General features: G+C 37.2%; 1 protein-coding gene across 5 annotated transcripts in view; it reads left to right on the top strand.

Moving 5' to 3' along the window:
* The window catches only part of EMSY (EMSY transcriptional repressor, BRCA2 interacting), an 87,037-nt gene extending 74,076 nt beyond the window's left edge, over window positions 1–12,961 (top strand). For all 5 annotated transcript variants that reach the window (XM_023499686.2, XM_012545324.3, XM_023499685.2 and 2 more), the window contains 4 exons: window positions 2,871–3,025; window positions 5,879–6,454; window positions 7,421–7,918; window positions 11,258–12,961. In XM_023499686.2, coding sequence (XP_023355454.1) covers window positions 2,871–3,025; window positions 5,879–6,454; window positions 7,421–7,918; window positions 11,258–11,452 — 1,424 coding nt within the window. In that variant the 3' untranslated portion in view covers window positions 11,453–12,961. The remainder of the gene's footprint in view (window positions 1–2,870; window positions 3,026–5,878; window positions 6,455–7,420; window positions 7,919–11,257) is intronic.
* The last annotated feature ends 4,036 nt before the right edge of the window (window positions 12,962–16,997 follow it).

Raw genomic sequence — 16,997 nt, 5'->3', positions numbered from 1 at the left:
AAATACTGTAAGTAAAGAAGTAGAAGACATTTTCAAAAATGAACATTGTCCATTTTGAAAGAAGCTATCATCACAGTATTTAGATATAGTAGGCATTTAGCAAATGCATGTTAATTAACAGAGTAAGCCTTCTACGTGGCTCAATTAAGATCGCTCTCATTTCTTCTTCTCTTTGTTTCCACACTCACTTTCCCCTTATTTGTCAATCGTGGCCAAAAAAGATTTGTTAATAAAGCATCCAGTGATAATAGTAATAGTTTAAATTTATATAATATCAGCTCATGTTTGTGTTATGTTTAATAATTTGCAAAAAACTTTCCATACAACAATATTGTGAGGTTATTAGCACACAAATGTGGCATCTAAGGCTTAGAAAAGTTAATAAAAGATTTTTGAGGCAGCTGGGTGATGTAGTGAATAAAATTCTAGGCCTGGGGTCAAAAAGACTTGAATTTAAATTCTGACTCCAACATTTACTAGCTATTAGTAAAGCTATCTATGCAAATATTAACCTCTATCTGCCTCAGTTTCCTCAATTCTAAAATAGGAATAATAACAGCATCTCCCTCCCATAGTTGTTGTGAGGATTCTGTAAATTAACATCTGTGAAGTGCTCTGCAAACCTTATGAGTACTCTGGAAGCATTAGTTCTTGTTTTCATACCGTTTGTAAGTGTAAGGACTGGAATCCTCCAAGTCAGCAGACTCTATCTCGGATTCTTTCCACTGGGCTTCTTGTCTTAGCTCATGTTTCTATAACATTTAAAGTTTACATGAGTCTTTTCTTCTTAACAACTCTGTTGGATACAGGGAAGATGCTGAAGCACAGAGATGGGAAATGATTTGCCCATGTCACCTAGCTAGCAATTATGAAAACTGGGATGGGAAACCAAATCTTCTAACTCTGAATGTAGTGCTGTTACCACTACACTAAACTGCCTCTTTTTTATCTCCTTCTGTGTACTTCCTAGCCATTGGTACTTTTTGTCTCTCCTGCCACATATGTACTAAAAGTTATTTTAAGAGGGGTTAATAATATTTTGCAAAGAAGACACAAATATGCATTCCATTTTATCTTATGGTTTTATCAGAAGTATAATCTATTTTTTTCCCCACTTCTTTTAATGTCTCCTGATGTTTTATTAGAGATGTTCATTAGGGTAGGCTGCTTATTTTTATATATGCGTGACTGTAGTAGTATTTTAGAAGAGTTCTTGTTCTGATGCAAACTCTAACCCAGATATTTATTTTGGGTTGAGGACATAAGGCTATGACAGTTTTGGTTAAATTGCATAAATTTAAAAATATGTGTGTATCACAGTGAAATGTAAAATTCTGCTATGTTTATTTAAATAAGAAAATAAAAGCAGTAATCATGTAGGCTAACAATTTTATATGGTATAAGTTTTTGTATGCCACTAATATAAAAATACACCTGAATTTATATGGAATGTGTAATAAGGATAGATTAACTTTGTTCTCATTGTGCTGGAATACTTGAGAGGTTTCAGATTTCAATCTTAATGTCATAAGAATGGTATTTTCTACATTAATTTCCTCTATGTTTGCCTCCCTCCTAGATATCCCAGCATTACCTTTCTAAGAATAAAACCAATTCTCTGTGCTCTGTGTGTGTATGTGTATGTATGTATATATGTATATATGTGTCTGTGTGTGTACACACAAGCATGCATACACACACATATACATATATAGCAATCTGGGCACTCCTACCATCAGAATATAGATGAAATAAAAAAAATTACGGGCTTTTTGTGTACAGAAGCACTTTTTCTATACCTTATGAAATATTTCTAAAACCCATAGAACAGCAAGCATCAGATATTACCAATTATTTTCAAACTTTTAAATCAAAGTTGATAAAAGAAAATAGATCAACATCTTTTGATGTGAACTTTTAACTTATTCCTACTACTGTTTTAACAAACTTCTTTTCTTTAACCTATATTTTCAAATGAGCTTTGTCTGGATCAGAAGAAAGAACAGTTCATTTTCTGCTGTTTCACATCTCATTTATTTTTCCCTGTTTGTATTATGGCTTTCTAGTTTCCAGAGTGCTTTTAATACCCATTTTCTCATTGGCTCCTCACAATAGCTTTTTAAAGGAATCAGGGCAGGCATCATTCGTTACTCCTGTCCTGTCTAGAAGAGGAAATTGGGACTCCAGGAGTCTAAGGGACAGGTGTAGGCCATTTCATTGATTAAGTGGGTGAGCCAGAATTCTGGAAAGAACCCAAGACTGGGATTCTGAGGGTCTGGGTTGGAATCCTAGCTCTTTCACTTACTCCTTTTGTGGCTTGGGCAAATTACTTCCTTTCTCTGTATTTCTGTTTCTCCTCTCTGTAAAATGAGGGGCTCAGGCTAGATGATCTCTGAGGACCATTTCAGATTTAAATCCTCTGATCCAACATCTAGAAACCAGATCTGACTCTTTTAAGTTCCCTGTTCTCTCCACTACACTATGATGTCTCACTTCTTCAAGAGCTCTGAGAATGCCAAGCATTGTCATGCTGAAGTCAGCTTGGAAAAACTTCCAACTATTTCAAAGTTAAATTTGGGGTGAGTGTTGAGAAAGTTAAAGCCCATGTAGCTCCACACTAATCTTGGAAACATTCAGGTTAGCAAGTATTTAGCAATATGGGACTGATGTTCTCAATAAGGTGAATGGAATAAGCCTCATTGAAAAAATTGGAGGAATGATCATTCAAACATCTATTCTCCCAAGCTAGGAACACAAAGGGCCTTTCTTTCCTTTGCCATGTAATCTCATGTACATTTGCTTAAAACTACTAGTGGTTTCAGATACTGTGGTTATTTCTGAAGAAATACCATTGCCTACTGTATTTGCAGTTAGCCATCGTTCCCAGCCCCATCAGCAGTCCTCCCAGCCCCAGCGGACTCTGCTTCAGCATGTGGCCCAGTCTCAAACAGCTACACAGACTTCGGTGGTGGTCAAGTCCATCCCTGCATCATCTACAGGCGCCATTACCCACATCATGCAGCAGGTTGTAACTACCCCCTTATTCCTTCTCTTCCATACCATCTGCAACTAATCCTTCCCTGTTTTAAGATTTCATCCTGCTTTAGGATCACTGTCTTCAGGTATCTGAGAAGTTATGTTTTGAAAAAGGAATCAACTTACTCTACTTAGCCAAGGAAAGCAGCACTAGGAGCAGTATGTGGAAGTTGGAGGGCAGCTCAGTGTAAGGAAAAACTTCCAACTAATCATTGCTGTGCAAAACTGGAATAGGCTGACTCATGGAGTAGTCAATATTTTGTTACTTGAAGCTGACAAATCAGAGGCATCTTGTCAGGGATGTTGTTCTAGGGACTTGTGTTTGGGGAGATGGGGAAACAGAACAAGATGATCTCTGAGATCCCTTCCAGCTCTAAATCTATGATCCTACAACCTTTCTATATCTTTATATCTGTTGTTCTGTTTGGAAAGTATAAATGATTCAGTGATGTCTATAACTCATTTATTTCAAAAGAGAGGAGGAGCGATAGAAGAGTTGACTTTCTTGAAAATAAATAACCTGAAAATATTTAGTAGTTGAAGAGTCTTTTCTGCCTAGCAGTGAGCTTTCATATTTTAAAGAGCTGTTACTGCTCAATAAATCATGAAGTCCACTCTGATGACCCACATTTGATCTGATAACCTATATTTATTTTACTCTTAAGGGAGCTTAGAGGTGAGTAAAGTTCTAAAACATAATAGCATTTGGTTTGTCTGATAGTCTAGCTGTTTTTTGTAATTGATAGTTAATCCTTGGTAGTTAATCCACAGTGGTGGCGTGTGCCTATCATCCTGGCTACTAGGGAAGTTGAGGCTGGTAGATTTCTTTAGCTTTAGGAATTCTGAGCTGCACAAACTGAACTGATCAGTTGTATCACTGCACTAAATCAAGCATCAGTATGGTGAGTTTCCAAGAGCAAGTGACTGTAAGGTTGTATGAAGAGGGATGAACCAGTCTAGATCAGAATTGGAGCGGCTTAGGGCTCTTATACTGTTTCTGACTGGTGCTGGACTGAAGTCCATGACAGGTACTTAAACTAACTTGGACAAGATGGAAGACCCTGTTTTTTTTTTAAAGAAAAAAAAGCATTGTCAGGTTTGGTGACCACCAGGGAAGAAGTAACTCAAAAATCAAGGAAAACAGGGACTAATTAGATACGTCAAGGTATTTTTCAGATAAAATCTTCCAATTTTTTTTTATCAGAATGATAATAACTCTTGAGAAAATAATTGACAGATGCTTTATTGTTTACAGCTGATTCTTGAGGTTGATACTCCAAGAATTATTCCTGCTTTCAGAAAAGGAAACTGAGGCTCAAAGATGAGGAATGATTTGTCTAAGGACTCTTAGAAAACACTGAGAGGCAGAGTTTCCTGATTTTAAATTCACTGCTTTTTCTACTACACTGTGCTGCCTAGCATTGGTGGTATATACATCTATTATTCTAACCTGAATGCAAGGGCTTGGTAGGTGTCTTCTTGTTAGGATCACAGAATGATAGTATCACCTGCTGTAGCTTATCATAATTGCAAATAAGCTACATCACAGAAGGGAAAAAAAATAAACTCCTTAGAAAAAATAAAGAAGCAGCCTTGGACTTGAAACTGTATTGTCAGAGTGATAATAACATATAACTCTTAGAATGTCAGTGCTGAAATGGATCTTAGAAACCCTCTAATCCAGATCTCCCCTTTTCCAGAGGAAGGAGACAGCTTCAGGAAGGGAAAATCAGAAAATCAGAGTTGGAAGGGGCCTCAGAGATGGTCTAGAATAGTTCTTGCTTGACTACCTTCTACAGCATTCCTAGCCAGCTGTTATCTGCTGCTTGAGTGACTCCGGTGATGGTGAAAACCATGATATCTTGAGGCAACCTGTCACACTTTAAAATAGCTCTGATTATTGTAAGGTTTTCCTTACATGAATTCTAACTCTATCTCTCTGCAACTTCTACTTATTTTTCCTAGTTCTGCCCTCTGGGGCCAAACAGAACAAATCTAATCCCTCTTTTCCAAGACAACCCTTAAAATACTTGGAGATGGCCCTCATAACTCTGTGTTAGTTTTCTTTTCTCCATACTAAACATCCCCAGTTCCTCCAATTGATCCTAGGACATAATTGCCAGTTCCCTCACCACCCTGATCATCTACAGTCTCCAGCTTGTCACTGTCCTAAAATACAGCTCCCAAAGACTTGGCCAATTTCATACTGGCAAAGATATGCATTTCAGTTAAATACAGTAGGGGATGCACCTTGAAATAAAGAGAACATAGGTTGATCCCAGCAGAAATTATGATTTTTCTGACATAAGTGGGACAGTTTCCTTCTAAAACCATACTTTTTTTGAAGGCTCATTTTATGACTTCTGAAGATTTCAAATCTTGGACAAATTTTGAGTGACTCTCTTAACCCACTAATTTGAGGGCTTTTATACATTTTGTAGTAATGCAACTTGAACAAAAGGATTCTTCTGTGTCTCTAAAAAGGGTACAACAGAGGGGCACCTGGGCTCTCAGAGATAGTGCCAATGGTGTTCAGGCTCTGGCAAGTTCTCACCAAGTTGGAGAAGCTTTGCTTATGAGCCCAGTGACATCCTGTGTCTTTGTTGGAGGAACAAGCCTAGCTGAGGGTAGAAGGCTCTTCATCAGAGGGTTCGCCAGCAGAAGATGAATCTTTTTGGCCATAGCAACTCATAAGACAGCCCAATAAGACTTCTAAAGGGTTGCTGTCTGCATCAGCAGAGGACACATCCATAATGATGAAATCACAGCCCTTTTGAAGCTGAAGAAGTGGCAATGCAGGTGTTTTTATTGCTTCTAATTTGTTCCTCTCCCTTCCCCCTAGGCATTAAGCAGTCATACAGCTTTTACCAAACACAGTGAGGAACTTGGAACTGAAGAAGGCGAGGTGGAAGAGATGGACACTCTAGACCCTCAGACAGGTCTGTTTTACAGATCAGCCTTGACTCAGTCACAAGCCCCCAAACCACAGAAGCCCCAACTGGAGCCGACTCAACTGCAAGTTAAAACCCTTCAGTGCTTCCAGACTAAACAGAAGCAGACCATCCACCTGCAGGCTGATCAGCTCCAGCATAAACTTCCACAGATGCCCCAGCTTTCCATTAGACACCAAAAGCTCACCCCCCTTCAGCCAGAACAAGCCCAGATCAAGGCAGAGGTACAGCACACCTCGCATCACCCGGGAGTCAAGGAAAGGCAATTACCCCCACTAATGGCACAGCCCCAACAGACTGTAGTACAAGTTCTGGCTGTGAAAACCACACAGCAGCAGCAGCAGCAGCAGCTCCCCAAACTCCAGCAAGCACCGAATCAGCCAAAAATCTACGTGCAGCCCCAGCCCCCGCCCTCACAGGGCCCCCTGCAGCTCCCCACAGCTTCTGAGAAACAGCCGGCGAGCCAGGTAACGGAATATTGATAGCATGCAAAGTTAGCCTGCTCTTTCAAGGAAAAAATGAAAACACCACGCACGGCCCAAGCATGGTAGCGGGGCTTTCTCCTGGCAAGAGGAAAAAAAACGCACAACCTCATTGCGCTGGTAATACTTGTCCTGCCTGGAGGTTGAAAGTAGGAAAGAAATGTACTCATTAATATAGGAAGAAAAAAAATTGGTAGCGCACAGAACTTGATTTTTTTCAGTTTTTGTTTTTGTTTTTTTGTTTTGTTTTTTGTTTTTTTATGAAATTACTTCAACATTGACCAACAGTGCATGGCATCCATGTCCCTAATTATTTTTATTTTTGTTTTTTTAGGTATAAAATATTATTCATTTCTATGCCCATAAATTTTTATTTCTGTGGCAATAAAGCTGAGTACACTGCAGTCTCCTAAGGATCTCCATTGTATGTCTTCCTTTGTAGTTTACATCACCATCTAGTAAATTTGTCTCCTATTATGCAGAAGCAATATTACATATGGGCAATCAAAAAAAAATTTAGACTGAGAAAAATCAGTGACTTTGGCATGATTAAATCTATATATCTTTTTTAAAAAAGGCAAAATCAAAAATTAACTCTTCTCTTGACCTTTATTGAAAAGGCCAAAGTGTGTACATATATAAACATATATGACATTATTTTTAAAGGGGACAATAGTGTTCCATTTGGGGATGTAAATCCCAAAGGAAAACGAGGCTGCTATGACTTTTTCCTGTTAGGAGCCTTGGCTGGCTATTTAAGGGGTTTTTCAACCTCTTCCCTCCTTCTCCAGCCTCTTTTTAAAAAATATTATCCTTATTTAAAACACTGAGCTTCAGACTGTCTTCCTCGTGTCACAAATGTTTATTTTGCCATTTTGTCCAGGTGATATTGATTAGGTTTAAATCAAAGAGACCTAGCTGTAACACACAAAACCCAAATTTGATTTTCAGGTGGAGCAGCCAATTATAACTCAAGGATCCTCTGTTACAAAGATAACCTTTGAGGGGCGGCAGCCTCCCACTGTTACAAAGATAACTGGTGGCAATTCTGTGCCTAAGCTGGCAGTGCCAGTGACAGGCATATCTCCCATGCAGGCATCTGAGAAGACAGCAGTCTCAGACATTTTGAAAATGTCTATGATGGAAGCTCAGATTGACACAAATGTAGAACATTTGGTAGTGGATTCCCCCAACAAGGCTATTGCCACTAATAAACTCCCTGGTGAAGCAGACTCATCACCCTCTACCCAGGTAGTGGCAGTAGGGCTGGCGACTTCTACTCCTCAGCAACAGAAATGTAGAGAGTCCTGTTCAAGTCCTTCTTCTATTGGCCCATCTTTAACACGGAAAATCGAAGCACCAGGAGTACCTACAACAGGCCAATTCATACGTATTCAGAATATAGGCCAAAAGAAAGCTGAAGAAAGCCCTGCAGAAATTATTATCCAGGTAAGAGTGGGCAGGAAAGTGAGAGCGTCTGGGGATGTTTGAAGAATGGTTGTGCATGTGTGTTGTTAGAAAGTTACAAACTTACCTTTTAAATCCGTGGCAGCAAGGAGAAAAGAGAGGGTGTTTTTTAAAAAAATTATGTGATGAAAGTGCTTTTTAGGATATCAATGAAGATGCCATTTAGTTATAAACCCCTTTTTTTTAAAAAAAAAAAAAAGATCAAAAAACCTTGTAGCTGTTACTCAATTCCCACAGTACTCTTGGGAACTGAGGACTTTGTTTATATAATTAGACACTTAGCCATCCATCATACTTATTTCAGCTTGTTTCAGCAAGTTGATGCTAATATGAGCCAAAAAAGCTCTAGTGTTTAAGACCCTTTTAGGTGGTCCCCCAGCTTTTTTTTCCGTGAGAACTAAATTACATGCATTTTTTAAGTACCATTACCTTAATTCTTAGCCTTTTTGCATTTTATTATACAGTAGAAATGTCATTTAACTGATCTGGAGAATAGATGAGTAGGATTCTAGAATCCCAGAATCAAACTGTCTCAAGGTTTATCTAGTCTAATCAGTTATCAATGCATGAATATTCTTGTACAACTTTCTTGACTATGGCTCCTTTAATCTTAGTGTGAGGACCTTCAGTGTTGAAAGACTGTGATGTGATCTGTGAAGAGATGCTGCCTCTGAAGGCAGCCAATCATTTTTTGGCTAGCTGCTGTCATTAGAATGTTCTTCCTTCTCTGGAACTAAACCCCACCTCCCTAGAACAGCTTCTCTTGCTCATGGTTTTGCCTCTGACTTTTACCAAGATATATGTACTCTGCCCTAGGACAATCTATTAGACATGGGAAGACGGCTGTTTACTTTACTTCCTTTGCTCACCTCCAGGATGCCTTATAGCATATTCCCCAGTTCCTTTAGTTGTTTCCTACATGAGATAGTTTTGAGTCCCCTCCTCATTCTGGCCTTCTTCTTTTGGTTGGACCCGAGTTTTAACTCAGAAATTTCTGTTATACCCAGAACTAGCCATAAAATATTTTTGTTTCAATTCTAATTGTTATATTAACTTTTAATGTGTCTGCATCTTACTTCTTGGCCTGGTAAACATAGGCTAATGAATATTATTCTTGAATGGCTATCTTGCAGTTCCTTTGATCCTTTACTTTAGGCATTATTTATCATTGTACAGTGATTGTAGATTTAAGAGAAATAGAAAAGGCTGAAAGTATACAGGGGTGTGTGTCTGCGTGAGAGAGAATGTAGGGCTATGTGTATAGGTGGGGATGGGAGGAAGCAATCTCAATTTTTGATGTTACCCTGTTTATTTTCTTTTGATTTGTAGCTTTATGGCTCTTAAATTAGAATACCAAAGGCTCATTGGTTCATTGGATTTAAGGTTGAAAGAAACCTTAATGATTATTTTACAAATGAGGAAACTAAGTTTTATAAAGGGCAAGCCAGCCATTAAGTGGCAGAGTTATTAATATTTGAGTCCAACTCCTCTGACTCTAAAACCATTGTTCTCAGAGGACATAGAATAGTAAGAGTCTAGGAGTATTTAGTCAAAGATTGGATAATGAATTCTGGTTAATTAAGATTTTAGAATAATGTCAGCCATAATTATTCATTCTGTGTCATGCTCTATGATGCAGTTGTAAGACCTTCCCTTCTTATTGTTCTTCTGGTCCTTGCCCACCATCAGTCAGTTTGTGAAAATACTAATGTTAGCTCAAGAAAAATGGAACAAAGTAGGTAAATGGACCATGGGGGAAATAAGACTCATAATTTATTTTAAAACTAAATAGAAATAATTTGAATTATCCACATTGTTTTTACCTCTTTGTAATAGATGTTTTAAGGAGCTTTATGTTACAGAAAAAGGACTATGCTGGGAGTTGAGACTTAAAAAGACTTTAGTTGTGGCACAGTTATAGCCATGCTACTCCTACTGGACAAGTCCTTTCCCCACTTGGCTCCTCTGTTTGCTTACCTTTTAAAAGCAATGGGTTTTTGAGCTCTGTGGTCCCTTCCAGTTCTTAACCAATCCATGAATTGGCTTCAGCTTTCATAGGGATATTGGTGACACATAGTCTCTGTAAACAGTAGAATCACTAAATTAGAATTTAGTAAAAGATCCTTAAGGATTAATGAAAGATATTTATAAAAACACTTTGATTTCTCTAAGGGAATAATAATAATTATTGGTGTTTTTATGGTATTCTCAGGTTTGGAAAATGCTATATATATATAATCTCATTTGAAAGTGCTATTCAGACAATATGTGGTATTACTACATATTTAGGAGGAATAGCATTTTAATAAGTTTAAAAGGGCATATTGCCATTTTATAAATATGTAGTTAGTCTGACCATAAATAATAGTTTTAGAACTTTAAAGGGCTTTCTAATTAAGTTAGCACAATCATCTCATTTTATATATGTGGATACTGAGATCCTGAGAAAGGACGTTAGCCCCTCTTCTAAGTTCCATAATCAAGTTAGTAGGATAGACATGACTAGAACTCTGATTCCCAGGCAGGTGGTAATTCTCCAGTGCTAGATTTTTTCCCTTTCTTTGACTATGGAGAATGATATTAACAAAATAGAACCAGCACTTGAGTGTGTTCACTTGCCATCAGGATATGATGTAATAAATAATTTACTTATATCTAATATATAATTTCTTATATCACGAACTGTCTCTGACCCCACACAGCAGTCTGCATATTTCAGGTTTGATTTTTTTTTTTTTTTTACTTTAAATGTACCCTTATCAATAAAAATGAGCTAAGAAAGTTAGCTAAGTTAAGTCTTAGTAAATGCTATTATAATAGTATTTTTAAAAAAGATTATTTACATATTTCTTTAGTTAAACACAGTTACTCCATCCTCAGTTTTATGACATAACATACACATGCCCACATATATAAAGTATAAAATATCATTTTGGCTTGTAAGGAATCTTAGAGAATATCTAATCTGGTCTATCTCTGCTATCATCTCATTATATGACGAGTTTTCCCCCTGTATGTCTCAATTTCTTCATCTTCATCTCTAGAATGAGACCATCAGACTAAATCTCCAAAATCACTTTGAGCTCTAAGATTCTGTGATTATAAGGTCAGAACTGGATCTCCAGATCTTTTCCTCTCTTCTAATCTTATGCCATTCCTCTAGCAAATGCCTTTGAAAAACATTCAATATCCAACCTCCATGATGATCTCCTATTAGTGGTCACTATCTCTTTAGTCTTTATTCCCCAAGACCCCCACCCTATTCTACCCCCTGGCCTATTGCAGAGGTTAAAACTTTGTCATGTGTGTCTTCTGTTACAGACCATTCCTCAGTATTCCATTCCTTGTCACTCCAGCTCCAATGTGGTGGTAGAGCCCAGTGGGTTTCTTGAACTCAATAACTTCACTAGTCAACAGCTGGATGAAGATGAGACGGTACTGGAGCAGGACTTGGACAGCAGCACAGAGGAGGGGACAGAGCCCAGCCCTTCTCAGAATTCAGCCGAACGGTCCTAGTGTTTTGGACACCAGAGTGCACTTTAAAAACCTGCTGGGTTCCCTTCCCAGGTGTCCAGGGAATCCCTTGTATTTTGATGTATAGAGAGCACTTTGCAGTTAGTTATGCCATGGAATCCTGAAATGACAGGTGCATTTCACCAAGGTGTTGCTGCCAAAGCACCATTTTAAAACTTGAGTTGAAACTCACAAGGGTGGAATGTCCTTTTTTTTTAAAAAAAAAAAAAAAGAATAAAATAAAGTTTAAAAAAAAAAGGGAAAAGGAAAAAAAAATTCAAATCTGCAACAACTTGAGATCTGATGTTTGAACTTCTCTTGGACTATAATCAGATACAAAACTTTGTCCAGCAGTGAAGAGAGACTTTTCCTGTTTTTGTTTCTCAGTTGGCATCTGCTGAACAAATACCATTGGAAAGGACTATGAATGGACATTGTGTTTTTAGAAAAGCACACCAGGGACAGTTTTAAATATATATATTTTTTGCAAAGCCCCAGGAAATGTTGAGCTGGTGACGATTTTGCACTTGGCCCAATTCATATTGAATTACTAAAAACTTAGAAATATATTAGCACTAAAGTTCTTTTGGGATCCTTAAAAGAGGTTTGATCATTCACTGTTGGTCACATGTGGATTTGATGGCTGTCTTTGAGGCTTGTATACTTTCACAAGTTGTATGCTAATTTATTTACAAAACAATATTCTTAGAGCCACAGGCAGCACTATTCACTTTCTGTTTAAATGTAAAGATTTCAAAACAGGCCTTGCCCTTTTTGACATACTCCTTTTAATTCCTTTAGGAACACATTTTTGGAATATACCTGAGAGGATGTTTCACTGTGATGTGGAGGGAAAGAAACTTTGAGCCTAAAGAAAATGTTCATTCAAATTAGGAAAATATCATAATTATTTACAGGATGAGTTCTTACTGTGAAATTGCACATTTATATTGAACTAAGGATTTGAGAAAACACACATACATATGTATACTCACACATTCGCCTCTTTCATGTGGTTGTCTACCCCCTTGTGAATGTACAAACGTTCAGTTGCTATTCTAAGCTTACTATGTTTTAAAGGTGTTCTACCTTCTTAGGGCACAGTCTTTTCAAGCAATATGTTTGGGTCTTGTGATCACTGTATGTCACAGATAGAAAGGGGGTGGGTGGGGGAAGGAAATGGACTTGGAGGGTTAGAGAGTCAGTTTTGACCAGTTGTGGAAAAGGAAACAGTACTTTTCATTTTTTTAAAATAATGTAAATAAAATAAGTTTTTAATGGTTTTATATAGATTTCACTATAAATAAGCATTTTAAGACTTTGAAAAATTGTTGACCTGTATATACATATATCAGCATAACTGCCCAATTTTTTGGTGCTGAAGTACTGTAAGTAGAATTCATCAGCAGTCTCCTAATTTTTGCGTCTGTTTTTTTAAAACTGTGATATTGTAGTTAATAAATTCCAACTAAAGGAACACCGAGGATTCAAATTATAAGAATTCAGAAGATATACTGTTTTGTTGGTTTTTCGGTGATGATTATAGCTATTTCTAATTAAGTAATCATTTGACTTAGTAACCTATAGATGGAGCTGTTGTATACCATTTAAATGTGTTGACACTAGTCATAAAAATCTTTGAAACTTTGATTCTAATAAGTGGTAGCAATGAAACAAGAATTTAAATCTGAGTACCAATCTAGGGCTATTTATACTGTACCATGTTTGAGTTTTAATTATAGGAAATATGATAAGGGATTCTAAAGAATTAATACACTCTAACATTATCTTCTACTTATCAACTTTAGCCTTAATTGATTTCAAATCATTATACCAAATGGAACTGCTGTGGGCATTAAAATTTAAAAAAAAATATTGATATTTTCAGATTAGAATCATAGAACCTTAAAGTTTAAAGAGACCTTAGGATAAAGATTATCAGGGATAGAAAGGATCAGAGAATACAGAATGTATTTTTATTAAGACAGGAATGCTAACCTTAGACAACAATATCTAAGAAAACTTTGGCAGGCTCAAACATTTGAATTGAAGATGAAATTTAGTAAGAATCAATGTAAAGCTTTACAGCTATGAAGCCAGTTTTTAAAATATGAGATGAAGAATCCCTAGTGGAATGTGATATCCAAGAAAGCTTATTTATAGATCCTGAGGAGCAGTCCTATGCTTCCTTACCCTGCTAAGACCTCAGTGAAACACTATGTTCAAGTTCCGAGCATCATATTCAAATAAGGGCATAAAGTCAAAGGGTAACCAGGAAGGTGAAAGGTCTCAAGTTTGTGTCATCCAAGTATTGGCTGAAGAAATTAGAGATCTTTATCCTAGAGAAAAGAAGCCTGGGCATAGGAGAGACATGAGAATTTTTTGAAAGGCAGTCATGGAAGAAGGATTTAGATTTGTTTTCTTTGACTTCAGAAGGCACAACCATTGTTTTCTTTTTATTAAATCATATTCTCCATGAGCCCATTTAGGGTTTTCTTGGCAGAGATACTGGAGTGATTTGTTATTTTCTTTTCCAGCTCATTTTATAGATGACACAACTGAGGCAAACAGGCTTAAGTAACTTGCCTGAGATCATATGGCACAGTATCTGATACCAGATTTGAATTCCCAAAGCTGAGTTCTCCTGACTCCATACCAAAGCACTCCATTCACTGTGTCACCTAACTGTCCCTAAAACAAAGAATAATCAATAGAAAATGCAATGCCATTTTTAGGCTTGAAGGAGAAAACTTGTAAACAATTAGAATTGTCTCAAAATGGAATGAGCTCCTCTAGCTGTATCAGATTCCCCTTGCTGAAAATCTTTAATGAAAGATTGGATGATCACTAGTTTGGGGTGTTATAGAAGGAATTTGTTTTCATGTTTAGGTTGTACTAGTTGGCCACTAAGGTCCATTCCAGTTCAAAAATTCTGTGACTTTGGAAGATGCCTTCCCCTTACCTCGTAGATAAGGAGACAGAGGTCTGGAATAAGGTTACGCCCATAAGAATCATTAACAAAGTTAGGACCAAAACTTAAGTTTTCTGACTCCCAGTCCAGGTTTTTTTTTTTTTTTTTTTTTTACTTGAATATGCTGTTAAAAGAAGTAATGTGTAATAGAAATCAGAATGCTAGACTTGGAATCAGGAGTATATTTAGATCCTGTCTCAGTTATTTAATTAGCTATATGACCAATGACAAGTCATATTCTCAGGAGCTCAAATAACTAAAAGTATAAATTAGGAAAAAGTTGAATATTTCCATTGGTAGAAGGAGTTTACACATTGGGAGTTCCTTTTCTAATGAAATCAAAGGTCCTTATACACATACGTGTGTGTATGTTTGTGTATATATATATATGTGTAGTATACATATATATGACATTTATATAGCTCCTTTTCTGTAAAAGTAGGTAATGTACATTATATTATATGTATATAACTTTTTACATACATTCTCTTAGTCCTCATAAGTGAGATAGGTTATATCAAACTTCAAATTCACGAATAATGACTTTATTATTACCTACTTAAGATCATTCTCTAGATCAGGGCTTCTTAAATTTTCTACTTGTGTCCCTAGGTCTATAAAATAGGTATACAAATCAAATACTGATCACGATTTCATGACCCCCACATTTTGTTACAAGACCCCATATGGGGTAGCGAATCACAGTTTAAAAAGCCGAACTCTTAAGTGACTTAACCAAGTAGTGTTCTTCCCCTTTTCAAGGTTATGAAAAAGGAAATAGTGAGGTTATTTATATTACCAACCCATAAATGGACAAACAGTTGCTTAAGTCATAAAAGTGTTTCTTGTTAAACTTTGAGTTTGGCTTTTCTATTTTTTTCCTTACAATTCAATCTTCCCTCCTCCACCTTTTTTTGTGTAGGGTGTATGGCTTTGTATTTATTTATTTATTTTTTTTTCCTGTGTGGTCTCATGTTTCCCATAGAATACTGGAACAGAGGACATTTCATCCAACTTCCTATCCAACGGATCAGGCTCCTCAGTGACATCCCAACTAGTGGTCATTCTGTCTTGACCATGTCTAGTGAAGGCAAGCTTAAACTTCTTTCTGAAGCAGCCCCTTCCATATTTGGACATTTCTGATTATTAGGAAGTCTTTCCTTATATAGAGCAGAGTTGTATTTCCCTCTCACCTCACTGCCCCTATGGTGTTCCTAATTCCTCTGTTTGAAGATAACAATCTTGTTCCCATCATTCTTAGACTTACCTGAACCTTGTGGTTTCACAATCTCCACTTCCTAACCTGGTCATCCTCTGAACATTCCCCATCTTGTTAAGGCTTTTCCTAAAATTTAGAAACAGAACCTCAAATGGGGTCTGATTGTGCCTGAGGATTTTCTGAGAAGTGTATCAGACTGACTGAATCTTTGCCTAAAAAGTTGTTTCAAGTTAGAAAATTGTTGTTTCTTCTTTACTCCATGCAATTTTCCTACCACTTTCTCCTCCTCTCCATTATGAATTAAGGACCTCCTTTGAGTCTGTCCTTAGAAAGAATAAAGCCCCCATCACTTGCCTGGAAAACTTTTATGAAAGGTATTTGTACTTAGCACAATAGTGCTGCTTTCACTATTTTCTATTCCTATTCTTTTTTTTTTCTAGGATCATCACATTGAGTGATGCAGTGGAAAGAGTGTTGATTTTATTATCAGAAAGAACCTGAGTTCTAAACCCAAATCTGTCACTTTAATTGCTTGTGTGACCTCAGTGAGTCAGTTCACCTAATCAAGACTTCAATTTCCTCAGTTGTAAAATGAGCATGTTGGTTAAGATTCCTTCCAGTTCTTAACTGATCCTGTGATCTGTTTAAATCTTGGGGATAGCTAAGAGATCTTCTAATCTAAAATACTCATCTTACAGAATAAACCAGCCTTTGAAGAAGGAGTAAGATTTCAGCAGGTGGATAGAAGTGTGTGTGTGTGGGGAGGGGGGGGGGGTTCAGTCATGGGAAATGGTATGAGCTTGAGAGACCTAAAAAACACTGGATTTATTTGGAAAGTAGAGAAGTCACATTTGGATGGAGTTTATGAAAAGGAGTAATAATGAGATAAGAACAAAAGTGAAGATCCTAAGATGTAGAGCTAAAAGGGCCTTTGGATCTAGTTTATCCCCTTCCACCCTCAGTGTGACAGGCTTAGAAGATGGAAAGTGAAATACATGGTCACCCCAGAAGACAGTCAAGCTTCAAACCAGGTCCTTGCTCTGTCCATTGATCTCTCCACCCTATCATTTCTATTTTAGAGAAGGCTTTAAATACTAGGATAAGGAGTTTGGACTTGATATGTGGATCCAGGGGGTGCTTTTGGAGATTTGACTAGGGTTGTGCTGTGATGAATATATTAAGCTGTGTTCTTAGTTGTATGCCCAGAATGTGAAGAGGGAAGACTGGATACTAAGAGGCTGACTGTGGTAGTCTAGAAGGGGAACAATAAGGATATGAATGAGTACTGAGGTTAATGGAGAGAGGGTGGCTGTGAAAGATACTGCCAGAGGGCAGCTAGGTGATGCAGTGGATAGAGC

This window comes from Sarcophilus harrisii, chromosome 3 (genome assembly GCF_902635505.1).
Source record: "Sarcophilus harrisii chromosome 3, mSarHar1.11, whole genome shotgun sequence".
NCBI lineage: Eukaryota > Metazoa > Chordata > Mammalia > Dasyuromorphia > Dasyuridae > Sarcophilus > Sarcophilus harrisii.
The sequence above is the reverse complement of the archived record's forward strand: the minus strand, read 5'-3'. Positions and strand labels throughout refer to the sequence as shown.